Source organism: Sinohyriopsis cumingii, chromosome 16 (genome assembly GCF_028554795.1).
Source record: "Sinohyriopsis cumingii isolate HCF-2022 chromosome 16, ASM2855479v2, whole genome shotgun sequence".
NCBI lineage: Eukaryota > Metazoa > Mollusca > Bivalvia > Unionida > Unionidae > Sinohyriopsis > Sinohyriopsis cumingii.
This window is the reverse complement of record NC_142976.1, coordinates 21,258,202-21,273,207: the sequence shown is the minus strand read 5'-3', so window position 1 is coordinate 21,273,207 and position 15,006 is coordinate 21,258,202. Positions and strand designations below refer to the sequence as shown.

Genomic DNA, 15,006 nt, shown 5'->3' with positions numbered 1-15,006 from the left:
GTAATGACAGCACTGGACAAAAGTTATTTTCCGCACTTTTTTACTTCTGAAGCCAGTCAACACGCTGTCCTCACGCATTTTCCTGTCGTTTGGTATTACGATCCCGATGGCATGCATACAGAAAAACGAAACGCATTCAACGATTGGTACCAAATTCACTCTTTGACCTGTTGGACTTTCAACACGAATGTTTGAAATAGCATCGATCCGATGTGGATATTTGGCGCCGTTGCTGTGGAATCGTTCTTCCGTTATTTCTTGTCGGTAATTATTAATTTTTTGAATGAATATTCTAATATTATTAAGGCCTGGCTTATTGTACCAAAAGAAGTTCTTTCTCGATAATAAACCAGTTGACATACCCTCCCCAATCCTATATCTCGGTCAGCCTTCAAAGGTCTCTAAATTCGTCTATAAATTTTAAGGATGTTTATTACACGTAATCTCCTCTTATTTCCCTCAACAAACATGCAAAGTCCTTTCTCCGAGATGTGTAGAAAGCAAACATACCAACGAAGTATGAAATTCGAGAGACAAAGATACAAAGGGATAGAAATTTCTCTTGGCATCCGTCCGTCTACGAGAGACGATGGCATAGCTCCAAAGTACGCTTTTGCTTATCCTTCTTTTTAGCTCTCTTTTCAGCTTGCTTTATTCTTCTCTTTTCCTCTGCGTTTTGAACTCCCTGCCTGACAGCTAGATGCCAGCTGGAACGGTTGTTTGCACAGCTCTCCCAGTCGTTGACATTGATGTTTGCTGTCTTCATATCCTTCTTGCAAACATCTTTGTAGCGCAGATGTGGTCGTCCAGTTGGTCGTGCACCTTCTGCTAACTCCCCATATAACAGGTCCTTGGGAATGCGACCTGGGTCCATTCTCTTGACATGGCCGAGCCAGCGAAGGCGCCTCTCGCTGAGTATGGAGAACATGCTGTTCATGTTGGCGCGTTCTAGAACCTCTGTGTTGGGTACTTTGTCCTGCCACTGGATGTGCAGAATGCGCCGCAGACATCTCAGGTGGAAGCTGTTGAGTTTCCTCTCGTGTCTTGCATAGGTGGTCCATGTTTCGCTGCTGTAGAGAAGTGAGCTGAGCACGCACGCTTGGTAGACACGCAGTTTGGTCTTCTCTGTGAGGTTGGGGTTGTTCCAGACCCTCTGGTTAAGTCTGGCCATCACTGCTGCTGCCTTGGCAATCCTGCCGCCCACCTCAGAATCAATGGAGAGTGAGCTGGAGATGTTAGACCCGAGGTATGTGAAGTTCTCGACAACTTCCAAATTGTACCCATCGATGGAGACAGAGGGAGGGGAGTCTGTGTCCTGTGCCATGACATTTGTTTTCTTCAAACTGATGGTCAGTCCAAATTCCTTACATGCATGGGAGAGGCAGCATACCAGCTGCTGGAGTCCATCTTCCGTGTGTGATGTCAAGGCTGCATCGTCGGCAAAGAGCAATTCACGGATGAGTACCTCTGTGACTTTAGTCTTAGCACGGAGACGGGCGATGTTGAACAGCTTGCCGTCAGCCCTGGTATGGATGTACACTCCCTCGCTGCAGTCCTTGAATGCGTACTGGAGAAGCATGGAGAAGAAGATGGCAAAGAGCGTCGGTGCAAGGACACAGCCTTGTTTGACTCCGCTAACGACTGGGAACGCTTCAGATGTTGCGCCATTGAAGCACACTGTGCTGTGCATGTTCTCGTGGAACGACATAATGACAGCAAACAGACGTGGGGGGCAGCCGATCTTCTGCAGGAGTCTGAAGAGTCCACTCCGACTAACCATGTCAAACGCCTTCGTCAGGTCTATGAAGGCAATGTAGAGGGGCATCCGCTGCTCGCGACACTTCTCCTGCAGCTGACGTAGTGAGAAGATCATGTCTACAGTTGACCTGCCGGCTCGAAATCCACACTGGGATTCTGGGTAGACGCGGGAGGCTAGGATCTGCAAGCGTGCCAAGGCAACACGGGCGAAGGCCTTTCCGACGATGCTGAGGAGGTAGATGCCCCGATAGTTGTTGCAGTCGCTACGGTCTCCTTTGTTTTTGTACAAAGTGACGATGTTGGCATCACGCATGTCCTGTGGGATGTATCCCTGTTCCCAGCAAAGGCAGAGGAGTGTGTGTAGGGGCTGGAGCAGTGCTGGTTTTCCGCTCTTGAGGACTTCAGGCGGAATGCCATCGCTTCCAGGAGCCTTCCCACAGGCAAGGCAATCGATGGCTTTTCTGAGCTCTTCCAGGGTGGGCTGTGTGTCTAGCTCCTCCATGACAGGCAGGTCTGGAATGGCGTCCAGGGCAGTTCCAGTGACATTGTTTTGGGTTGCATATAGCTCAAGATAGTGCTCAACCCATCGCTGCAGTTGTTTCCCCTGGTCTGTGATGACTTCGCCCGTCTTGGACTTGAGGGGGGCGGTCTTGTAGCTGGGGGGGCCTGTCGCTTTTTTGATACCCTCATACATTCCTCTTGTATCCCCGGTGTCAGCAGCTGTCTGTATACTGTTGCAAAGGTTCAGCCAGTAGGTGTTGGCACAGCGGCGGGCGGTCTTCTGGGCGTTATTCCTTGCAATCCTGAGGGCTTGTAGTGTTCTGGGGCTAGGTGCAGCCTTGTATGCCAGAAGGGCTTTCCTCTTTGCCTCAGTCACGGGCTCCATCTCCTCCCAGTTTGCCTCATACCAGTCGACATTCTTTCGCTCCCTCTTCCCGTAAGCTGTAATGGCTGATTTGTACACAGAGTCACGGATATGGGACCACTTGGAATCAATGGTGTCATCAGGTGTCACTTTGGTGAGGGCTTTCTTCAGTTTGCTGATGAACTGCTGTGTTTTCTCTGGGTTGCTTGCACAGTAGGTGTTGATACGTGGGTGACCCTTCTTCTTGGCGTGGTGCAGCTTCTTGGGTAATATTCGCACCTTGCTGGCCACCAGGGAATGGTCCGTGTCACAATCGGCACTGTGGTAGCTGCGGGTAAGGAGGACACTGGCCAGTTCTGCACGCCTGGTGATGACGAGGTCTAGCTGGTGCCAGTGGCGTGAACGTGGGTGTCTCCACGACACCTGGTGGATCTCCTTGCATTTGAAGAAAGTGTTTGTCACACATAGGCTGTGGGAGCAGCACATCTCCAGCAGTCGCTGACCATTCTCGTTGATCTTGCCCCTTCCGTAAAAACCGAGACAGGTGGACCAGGCCTCATGGTCAGCTCCCACTCTAGCATTGAAGTCTCCTAGTAAGTAAAGGCTTTCATTGTTGGGGATACTGGATATTGCCTGATCCAGAGCCTCATAAAACTTGTCTTTCTCCTCGTAGGTGGAGTAGAGGGTTGGGGCGTACACACTGAAGATGTTGACCGGGCCTAAGGATGTTGACAGCCGGAGGGCAAGGATTCTCTCAGTACCTGATGATGGAGGTTCAATGAAGGCGATTAGCGTGTTCTTGACGGCAAAGCCTACACCATGCTGCCTAGGTTCATCCAAGGGCTTCCCCTGCCAAAAGAATGTGTAATTGGCTTCCCTGATGGTGCCGCTGTCAGCCAGTCGGGTCTCCTGGAGGCAGGCAATGTCGATGTTCAGTCGGGAGAGTTCTCTGTCAATGACGGCAGTCTTCCGTGCATCGTCGATCTGCAGTAGGTCAGTGGTCAATCCAGGACACATGGTCCTGATGTTCCAGGTTGCAAAACGAAGAGTTGGAGTCTGTTTATTTCTTCTTTTAGTCTTTCCTGGTGCAGAGTTTTGTGGCCCACTTGTCGAGATGGTTCTCTAAGCTCCACGCACCCAGTGAAGCAGGCAGGCCATGGCGGGCAGCACCTTACTGACTGGGGGCTGCCCAGCTTGAGGCGGGCGGTAGCTGTCCAGTGAGACCTGATGATCTCTCCCACCGTCAGAAGTAACCCCTGGCGCCAAGCTCTACGCCAATCGAGCTTTGACTTAGAACCGGTAAACTGCTACTTCTCGTGTTGTGCCGACGCCGTACGACGACGCTGGAGTGTCCTCTCCAGTGGAGCTATGAAGCCTGGGCAGGGTGGTATGGAGAATCAGCTGTTGCCCATGCAGCAGATCCCCCCTCTCCACGCAGCTGGTGTGCCCAAGGGAACGACGAATGCCGATACAGCTTGGCACCAACGGCGTCGCAGGAGTTGCCGGAATGACGTTGAAGTCAATGTCATACCGCCTTAGGGACTCCATCTCCGGATTTTCTGTCGGGGTTTACTCCCTTAGCCTTTCCCATGAGTGGGTATAGCCACAAGGCAGCAGAGGTTTGGAATCGGAGTTTTCCTTCTCCTAGATGAGCTACCATCCAAGGTTTACGAGTCCCATCTACCCGAAGCAACTGGTTTTAAGGCGCCAGTGGGCCGCCTTCACCCCTTCTCCTGTTAGTAGAAAACATGGTCTGCCGGGCTTCAAATCTAAGCCACTCGCGAAGGCCAGGAGCTGGATTTTAGTTGACAGAGGCAGTAGGAGACGCAGGCCGTATGGGGCATTTTGGAGGATTGGGGCGCTTGTCTCCCACTCCCACCCCAGGCAATGTCAACCTTAGAAATTTATGACTACGATTACAATACACCTTTCAAAACCGATTCAGAATTTAGATATATTACGTAATGTAACAATATGATGGACATCGAACCTTCGAATCAACGCGATAGTTTCTTTGTTGGATGAATCAGTGCAATAAATGTACTGTACGACGTGGACAAAACTCAAGGAGAATTAAATCAAATGCGTCGATGTGTGTTTGCTGTATCCTCGGGTGTGCAAATATACTCGATTTACTACTTGGCATCCTGAAATGCTGACAGAGCACATTGATGTTGAATACATTCGTCACTACGTCAGAGTGATCAGATGGAAAGTTTTACATCCAACCCATGTTTATCATCTGTTCAGTTTGTTTCACAAGCATCTCAGTCACTATATTCGGACACAGACTCACACCCCGATTGAACTTGATGCTCTTCCTGATAGTAGATATTTTTCAATAGCTAATGTTAGTGAAGCGGAGATTGTTAGTATGCTCAGTATGTTGAATATTAATAAATCCTGTGGACTGGATGGTATTGAACCACTAATTCTTAAACTGGACTGGATGGCGTTGGCCGACGAATTTTTTACCTGGATTGGATGGCTTTGTTCAACGAATTCTTACACTGGATTGGATTTTAATGGTCCATGAATTCTTAATCTGGGTCGGATGGCATTTGCCACAAAATAGTACCATTCTTTTAGAGGCCCCAAAAGATGTTGTAGGCCTACTCCACTTTCTTATATATGAAAACGATCTTCCATTAAATAATGGATTCACAAAATTAAACCAGTCTTGTTTGCAGACAATGCCACACTGTATACGTCTAGTTCCGATAACGAAGTTTTCCAAACAAGATCAAGCTCAGACTTTATTTAAGTTCAACATTACGCACAACCAAAACAATGAAGGTAATTAATGCTGCGAAACAAAATGTGTGTGTTTGGAGATATCGAATGAACATGAAAAATTAGGTAACCAAAAAGAATCTCTTACAATAAATTATCAAGTTATAAAATATCAAACATGAAAATGTGTAGGTGTGTCTGTAGATAATTTCAAATGGAATAGTGATACAGACAAGGTTTGTAAAGCACAGACCTCCAAAATTGCCGTACAAAATGAAATCAAGAAAGTGTTACCTATAGTGTGTGTGTGTGTGTGTGTGTGTGTGTGTGTGTGTGTGTGTGTGTAAGGTTGCTTTAACAATTTTTCAGTCATATGGCTACGATGTCTGCAATGTCGCAGTTTATAGTGATGTTTTGCACTGGGGCATCATGCCGCAGACATGTAGCATCATGTACCACTCAGTCACACTATCCTGACACCAGGCTGACCAGTCCTAACACTAACCTCTTAATGCTGAGCGCCAAGCGAGGAAATGTTAGTACCATTATAAAAGTCTTTGGTATGACTCAGTCGGGGTTCGAACCAACGAACTCCCGCATCCGAGGCGGACCCTCTACCACTAGGCCACCGGAGCCGTGTTACCTACATAAATGTGCATTCTTTGCTACAATGCATATGTACTTACAACATTTGATTATTGTCAATTGTATGTGGTAACAGTGCCTAATCTCAGTCTAACAAGATTCACAAACTTCAGATAAGGGCAGTGCCCATTAGTTTAGATGCTTCAATTAATTATTCATGAAAAGCATTCCTACATAACTAAATGGTTTACAAACTGATAGATGTGAATTTGACAAGGAAGTTTTTGTAGATTAATGCCAAAAAGGAGCTGCACCAGAGTATCTACCGGATTAGTCAGGCCTATCAAAACTGTATCAGTTGAGATCATCAATCACAGGGACACCTTCATCCACCAAAGTCAAGAAAAATGCAGTTTAAATAAACTCCAGTACTCTGGCACAGTTCTATAGAACAAGCTTCTTTTACATGTAAATCTGTGGAAATATTACTTGGAGACTACATAAATATGTGTGTAATAAATTACAGAATGTAATACTACATAATTATGTGTGTAATAAATTACAGAATGTAATACTTCATAATTATGTGTTATAAATTACAGAATGTAATACTACACACTTATGAGTGTAATAAATAATATAATGTAATGCTACATAATTATGTGTGCATTCGTAATAAATTACAGAATTTAATAGCAAAGACCTGTTAAAATAAAATAAATATTAATTATTATCTTTTATAATATTTATATCATTATACTCTCTTCTTCAGAGGACCTCAGAGGAGAGTCATAGACTAAACGAGCCCTTCTCTATAAATATAATATTTTTAGTAGTAGTAGTAGCAGTAGCAGAAGTAGTGCCCCTGCGCAATATAACCTCTCGTTTATGTGCCACTACCCATCAAATAAACAAATTGTACAAACCTCAGTGATCAGATTGAAGGTCATACTTGGTAATCTCGATGAACATGTCCTTCAACTTTGATGTGGACACAATGATCAGGTACATTGATGCTCAGATTCGAGAATAAAGATAACTGCATTCTCCGTCATGTTATAAATTGGCATTCACAATCGCAAACAATCATACTTGCATTTACCAGTTCATGTTCGACTAAAGCGCGGAATCTAGAATAAAGATAATTGCATTCTCCATCATGTTACATTATTGATTGGAAACAGTGATGAAGATAACTGCATCTCCATCACGGGTACATTTGATGTTCAGAAACGAAAACAAAGATAACCACATTTTCTATCATGTTAAGCTGGTTGAGAAAAAAGATAATTGCATTCTCCATCACGGTAAGTTGATGATCAGAATCCAGAATAAAAATAATATAATTTTCAATCATGTTACACTAAAGTTCAGAATCGAGAAAAAAGATAATTGCTTTCTGCATCAAGGTTACCCTCACATTTATAATCAAGAATAAGGATAATTGCTTCCTCCATCATGTAACATTCTATTTCGGTATCGAGAAAAAAGATCATTGCATTCTCCATCATGGTACCTTGTAGTTTGGAATCGAGACAAAAATAACAATATTCTACATCATGTTATATTCATGTTTGAAATCGAGAACAAAGATCATTGCATCCTCCATCATGGTCTTAAATTTGATAATTTCATTGCATTCTCCATCATGGTCTTAAATTTGATAATTTCATTGCATTCTCCATCATGGTCTTAAATTTGATAATTTCATTGCATTCTCCATCATGGTCTTAAATTTGATAATTTCATTGCATTCTCCATCATGGTCTTAAATTTGATAATTTCCATTAAGAGAAGATCCACATTTTCATCTCCTCACAATGCGCTGCGTTAAAAAGCAGGATATAAAATGTCTTCCATTTTTTTTTCTCCTCGCGAAGATGAAATTAAAAATAATCGTCGTTTTAATTTGTATCGACAGGATACAAAGCCCACGTTTTTGGTGCTGTGTCTGGAATGAATAGTATATACAACACCGAAGCTGAGAATCTGATAGGTCCAATGTACATTAAATATGGTGGCCGTTCCGATGTCAGAATTATCAAGCAAGCTAAGTGGCAGATGTTGGGTGGACAGGGCTGGCCAAGAACGAAAAATGATACAATTTTCTTTGGACCGATGAGGGATATGAATAACATTACAACACTGTTTGCATCAGGTATGCCTCAGTCTTTGTATCCAAACTTTTAGAGCAGATGACACTAACTTATCTCATGGTGAGTTTTTGCAATTCAGAGTCAAAGTGTAATAGCTAAACTCAAACTGTAGAGTCATGAGGTATTTCCTTGCCAAGTGAACCCTAGTGACCTTATGTAAATAAAAAAAACTTCCTGCTTCTCCCTGTCAACCAAGCTATGACTGACTATCAGCTCGTCGTTAAAGTAAAAACTAATAACTTAGGATAAATAAGTTATTACAAATGACTGAAAGAGTCAACATGAGTTCTACAAAATTTATAGTAAAATCACAAACTGTTTGAAAAGTTAGTCAGCATTGTTCATATATAAATAAACAGTTTTCATTTATTTACGTTATTTTTACAAATGAAATAAAATATGTATATGTAAAACTGTGACCTTACCGCCTTCACCTGCTTTGACACAATCAAATTATACAACTTGTAAAATATGTTGTAAATGATTGCATTTATCGCTTATTCAACAAAAGGGCTTCGTTTCCTAACTGGTGCATTTCTTTGAAGAAGCTAAGATTTTTTCCCTTAAACTATTCGCAGACTAGGGTTTAAGCTAAGGAAAGCGTTGTGCCCCTACTGCTGCCAGCTATAAAACTTAAATGGACTCCCGTTTTGTGTCATGTTTGGACATTAGTTGTAAAATCAAAAACTTACATTATGTGGGGAAAATTCAACTGAAATTAAAATATAAAAAACGCATGATAAGCACACTATATCTTGAATGAAACATCCTTCATGAATTATAGACATATTCATTTTTAGCTAATGTGTATATATATATATATATATATATATATATATATATATATATATATATATATATATATATATATATATATATATATATAGTTCCAATCTGATAATAAACTTGTACAAAAATCTTCCAGTGAAGACTAAAGATATTTGATAAACTTGCGAAATTGGGGGGTGGGGGGTGATGTTGTGTAGTTAACATCATGGTGTAGTTATGACTTGTAGCACTGCTGTTGCATACCAAACTTGGTATTTTATTTCCATTGTAATTTTTACAACCGATTCCTCATTTCATGCTGAACAAAATTGACATGGTTTGTTTGTTACAGTAGGATTCAAACTCTTTTGTCGCATCGTGTGCATCCTGAACGAAGCAATCCCAAATTCTAGGCACGGTTTCCTACACGTTAATAATTGAAAATGTTGTCCTTCAAACAATCTGACTTTCCTAAGTATCATTCACCCACTGCTTATCAACAATCTAATTGGATATCTAAACAATCATAACTGCAATCCATGTGTAAACGGTTGTGCAATTATCCATGAGCCAATTATTTATCATATCTCTCGCTAAGGATCACGGACACCTACATAGCTTTCAACTTTATAACATAGACAAATTTACATAACCGTATTTCATGTAGTTTTCATAATTTTTAATTTGTCGTATACCATCTAAAATAACAATAATTATTGATTATATATCTTATATTCTTAATAGATAACACTTTGTTTCTTTTGCCAAATCCTTTAAATCTATATAAAAAAAATTATATTAAGAAAATCTACTTTGCACACAAAAAAAAAATAAAATATAAAGGCCATTAGTTTTACAAATTTAATGACATATTAAAATCAAATCATATACAATTAAGGTGGGTTGGGCTGTCTTTCTATAGTATTAGTTTTAATCGTCGTGTTTGATGTTAAAATTGCAGTGGTTCCCCATTTCAAAACGGTTTCGAAAATACACCAACGTAAGATTGAGACATGTATAAATACAAAAGTATTGTTTGCTACGCATATGTTATAAATGGTAATTAACTTTGGCCAAGTTCTGTAGTGATGCCTTCAATAATGAATCAGAATATTAAGAAATAAAAGAATCACCATTTATGATCGTGAAGTAAAGGCCACCGATCATTTCATTATTTTACTCATTTTTAACTACGTGTCTTGATGTCAACTTCAATCAAGAAAAAACGTTCACGTTTCAAACGGCTTTGTAGAACCAGATGTACGATATAGGTATGTCAAATTACTCATATTTTTTCTAACATAATTCCAAATTAAAAATGTAGCTATTTGCTTCAATGGACACTGGCCTGGTCTAATCGTTAACTTCGCGTATTACAATCGAACAGTGAAACACGAGATCAAGAAATAAAGAAATATTCACCATGCAGGAAAACCTTATTGTCTTTGCATCAGCTGGACAATGAAATTTACAGTGCATGGCCTCAATTGAGATCGTTAAAAGTGCTCTTTGCTAAGGAGGACGCTGTAGCAACGAACCACGTGCATTTTAAAACGAGTTCGGAAACAATTTGATGTTTTTTATTCGGCAAAAATTACATCTCAGTAAATGCCAAAGTGAAGACGCAGACCACTGGTCAATTAATCTTATTGTGTCATCATGGTAATATGAAAATAAAATATAGAATCATTGTCATTTTCTAGCATAAATTTGAGTTACTGACTAGGTGAAGTCCATTATGTATATCTTTTAAGTGCTTCTACTGTTTTTGACTTGGATATAATTAACATTTTATTGAAGCACCCCTCTAATGCTATCTTTATTTGTGAGTACGAATAACAGGTGATGCGTGTGATCCCTTGCCATTACTACATCCACGTTCGTTTTGACAATGCAGCACACTGGCAAGGTTTTCATTTTCCTATGAATGGGCAACTCATTTATCTATTAGCTGCCTTACTAATTCTATCTCTTGTGTCGATCTCGCCCCAATCTCATGTCAAATGCACTAAACTAGCCAAAGTTCTAAGCCTATTTATTTAGCATGTAAATAACACTGCACAATCATGTGGTTCTTGTGACAATCGATATCTTAATTAAAATAAGAACAATTTTAGAGGTGATAATTGATAATAAAGTATAGTAGTGGTTCTTGGACGTGAGGAAGATCACAACTGCGGTAGCGTACTAACGAGGAAGTGGGAGGGGCGGTTGTCCCCGGTGCCTGAGATTATGGGGCTCCTCTGCGTCTTCATGTTCGCTCCGGGCGACATTTAGTCTTAGTATGCCACTGCGCATTGGTCAAATAACTGAAAATACAGATCACACTGACACAAAGTTGTTTCATCCCTCCCTCTTTCACTCACTCACTCACACACGCTATCACATTACGTCTTTTCGAGTTCATTTTTTTATTATTGTAACTGTATAATAAGGTTACTGTTACTGTGATAACGCAAGTTGCACTTAACTTCTTGACAACATAGCTCGTGTCGTTCTTGAAATTTGCCAATAAATAATGCCACAATATAATTATTTATTTTACGTATCATTTTTCTACTGTTAATGAATATGAAATACGGCAACAAAATCTGAAAATTTCTCTCAAACTATTTAGCAATATTTTCCAAGAATACTAGATTGTATTATTAATGTATATAAAGACAATTAACATGACTGAGCTGACAAAATGATAGGCAAATAAGTGGTTTGGGGTGAAGCTCATATTCAAATTAATACGTTCGTGACATACCCATTATGACGAATCATTCTTATTCTATTTAGTTGATTTTCTTTTACAGCTGATTATAAAGCGATGTCTATTTTATTGAAAACTGGACAAGTGATGGCAGATTTCCATAGCGTGGAATCGTTTTACAGCCCTTCGTCTGCAAGCACCATCGTTCACAGCCTTGTTTTAATTCTTTTACCTATTGTGTGCTTTTTATCATGAAAGTGTACACAAGTTGTTTTGATGCCGGAGATGTTTTTTAAAGGTCTCTTGTTGATACACATAAAAAAACTTTGCAAATAACAGTATAACAGTTTTCACTTTTACAATATGACATTGCTGACATAAAATCTTGCTCTAAAAAAAATTCTTTGTGGTTTAAACGGCATTTTTATCACATAAATGCTAAATGTCTTTCCCTAAGACACACCGAGGCATGCTATCCATGCTGGCCCGGCATGTATCAAACCAGAGGCGTAGCTATGATATTTTGCGCCCGGGGACGAACTATAAAATTGGCGCCCCAGCCCCCTCCCCGTTTAATCACATTTTTTAATATTACCCTTGTTTACTTATCATAATGTAACGTTGTTAGCCTCATTTTGGCGCCCCTGTACCTTGGCGCCCGGGGACATATGTACCCCCCTGCCCCCCCCCCCCCAGCTACGCCTCTGTATCAAACCGACAGCACTCTAACAATGAAGCGACCACGACTCCCAATGTTTAGAACAATCTGAAGATATCGGTTAATACATCCATTCGCTTGCCACTTACTTGTGGTATTATGACCTGTTGAAAAATTACATCATACAGATGGGGGTGGGTGAAGGATAATGCTTAACGGTCTGATATGGAGGTTAAAAGAATCTGTAAAATTTACATTTGTCATAGCTACAGTAGCACATTAAGTACAGAATAAAAATTACTTTTTTGTAAACTTTACTCCAACCAAATTCCTGAAGTTCACAACTAAAATTAACGAAAGTTAATATGTTCCAAATTATCAACTGCACTAACTCCTTTGATTATGGCTCGGTTTGTTACGTGTCAAATATAATTCTAGATTAAATGCCACTAATTCATTTATGTCCTAGCAACATGATTTCCATGCTTTTTTAAAGATAAATTTCCAGGTCATTTCCAGGAACAAATTAAGTTTTTCAAGTTTCACATTAGACCATTACTGAATGGAATTAAAGCACAGTTTAGCTTATAAAACATGCAATTTTTTTAAAAATTTAAATGAAAGATGTTTCTATTTCGAGACTGCCAGAACACCTAAGTCAGAAAAGAAGATGCACTGAACCACAAAATGTATCACATGAAACAAGTTCGATTACTGTATATTCCTGTAAAGTGGCATATAAGTCATTTCAATGTACAGAATAAAAGTCATAACAATACTTGGCTGACCTGCATTACGTTGATATGAGGGAACAACATAATGAACATAAATTACTCGTTTCCTTTAAAACATTTAATTTTAAATAGATCAGAATAATCAGTTGTAAATCAAGATAAGTCTATATGCATGTTCTACAAAACAAACATGTCGTATCACAGTATGAAAAAAAAAATACCTTAAATGGAAAGTAGTATAATTTTATCTTATATAAATGGCTTAAACCCTGTCTCAATAAAACCCAAAACAAGATTTTTAAAACAACCTCACCTCCTTAAGACGATCTGGTAAAATCCATGATTTAAAAAACCATTTACAAAAAGGGTTGATTCAATTTTGACAATAAAGACCTTCAAAATGATATACTATATAAAAAAGGACTAATTTTCTGTAAAATGTCTGCTTGTAGAGCGATAAACCAGACCCCAAAACCTGTATAGATACTCACAGGAGCTTGTATTGTTTTGTAATATTTAATACAAGGAATGTCAATCCCGCATTTCTCCTGCGACCTAAATAATATCTGAAACCAACCCTTTAAGCTACATGACGCAGTGTAAAAGTTTAGCAACGAAGTTCAGCTCTGAGATTAGACATTCTGGACTACAAATCTGACTTAAAACGAATGTCAGTCCATTTTTCTTATTAGTGTTTACTCCGAATATTCCCACCACATTTTTCCCATTCGGACATCTAGGTTGAAATGTGAGGTCAGATAAATTGCCTATTCTAAAATTTAAAAAATGGAATTTGCCGCCACGGTGCGGTAATGGCATATGGTAGTTGCTTACCAACGGACCTAGCAAACTTAAATGATGTTAAGTCAGAGTCAAACCTGCATGAAATCAATAGGAAAAAGATTATTTCTTAGAAATTACAAGTATTCGTTATCTCTTTAATCTGCTAACATACTAGACAATACTATAGCATAGATGAAACTTTACCCATTATTCGCCATTTACATTACTAGTCACAAGACTACCACATCGGAGATCCGATAGTCACGTAATATTAACAGCAAACACCTAATGTTGTTGTGCAAAAATTCAAATATATTAAATGAAAGTCTGATACCTTTTGTAAAAACCAGAAAGAACATATAATTCGCAAAATATTTATATCGAGAACAACGACCGGAAATTTGTCACTGTAGCCGCAATCTGTCGAGTCATATTCATTAAGCATATAGCACGTGTCAAACCTGTTAGTCACGTGATACAACAAACCCAGTGCAATTGTGTTCGGAATAAATGTATAAATAATTGTTTTGTTTTCTCGTTTTGTGTTCTTTATTATTGCAAAAAGTATATGACTTTCATTTAATTTGTTTTCTACATTTGAAACGGGTTATTATTCATGTCAGGCGACTACTAAATCTTTCATGCCATGAACATGTGGGTTGCAAAATTTGTATGCTCGTGCGATTAGACCTAGCAGTACAGATCGCGATTACCAGGTCAAATTTCATCAACGCCATAGTTTCATCTCGTCTTTCAGAAGATTAAAGACAATAACAATGTAACATATCTCAGAAAATATACAATTTTCATATCAATTTCAAGCAGATATGACACGCTGTAACAGCATTCAAGTTTACGAAGACATCTGGTAAGCGACACTGCTTTGCCGACACCATGTTGGCTTCTAGTGATGATAGACTGGCTTTCAACTTTACATTTAAGAAAGTATGCCGATATCGACCTGTCTGCAACATGCAGTATACTAGCCGAATATAATACACTGAAATGTTTGGAATGGCTCGACAAATATGTTTACGGCAAGCACCTAAATGATCCATTCTGCAATCTCCGAATATACCGGTCAGAACTCGATAAATTTAACTCATGAACAGTTCAGTTATGACTCAATTACATACTTGTTTCTGGCTTCAAGTGTTGGCGGAAAATTCCCGGGTTTTTCCCGACTTTCATAAATATTTGCGAAATTCAAGGACTTTTCACGGTCGGGAAATATTTAGCATTTCTCACGACTTTTTCCCGATTTGCCT

The 15,006-nt window shown here is 39.7% G+C and overlaps 1 protein-coding gene across 1 annotated transcript in view; it reads left to right on the top strand.

The window, feature by feature from the left end:
• The window catches only part of LOC149780050 (uncharacterized), a 31,515-nt gene extending 17,253 nt beyond the window's left edge, over positions 1-14,262 (top strand). Inside the window, exons 4-5 of the mRNA XM_089936804.1 lie at positions 7,863-8,099; positions 11,667-14,262. Of these exons, the coding sequence (XP_089792930.1) occupies positions 7,863-8,099; positions 11,667-11,818 (389 nt within the window). The 3' untranslated portion in view covers positions 11,819-14,262. The remainder of the gene's footprint in view (positions 1-7,862; positions 8,100-11,666) is intronic.
• Positions 14,263-15,006: the final 744 nt, after the last annotated feature.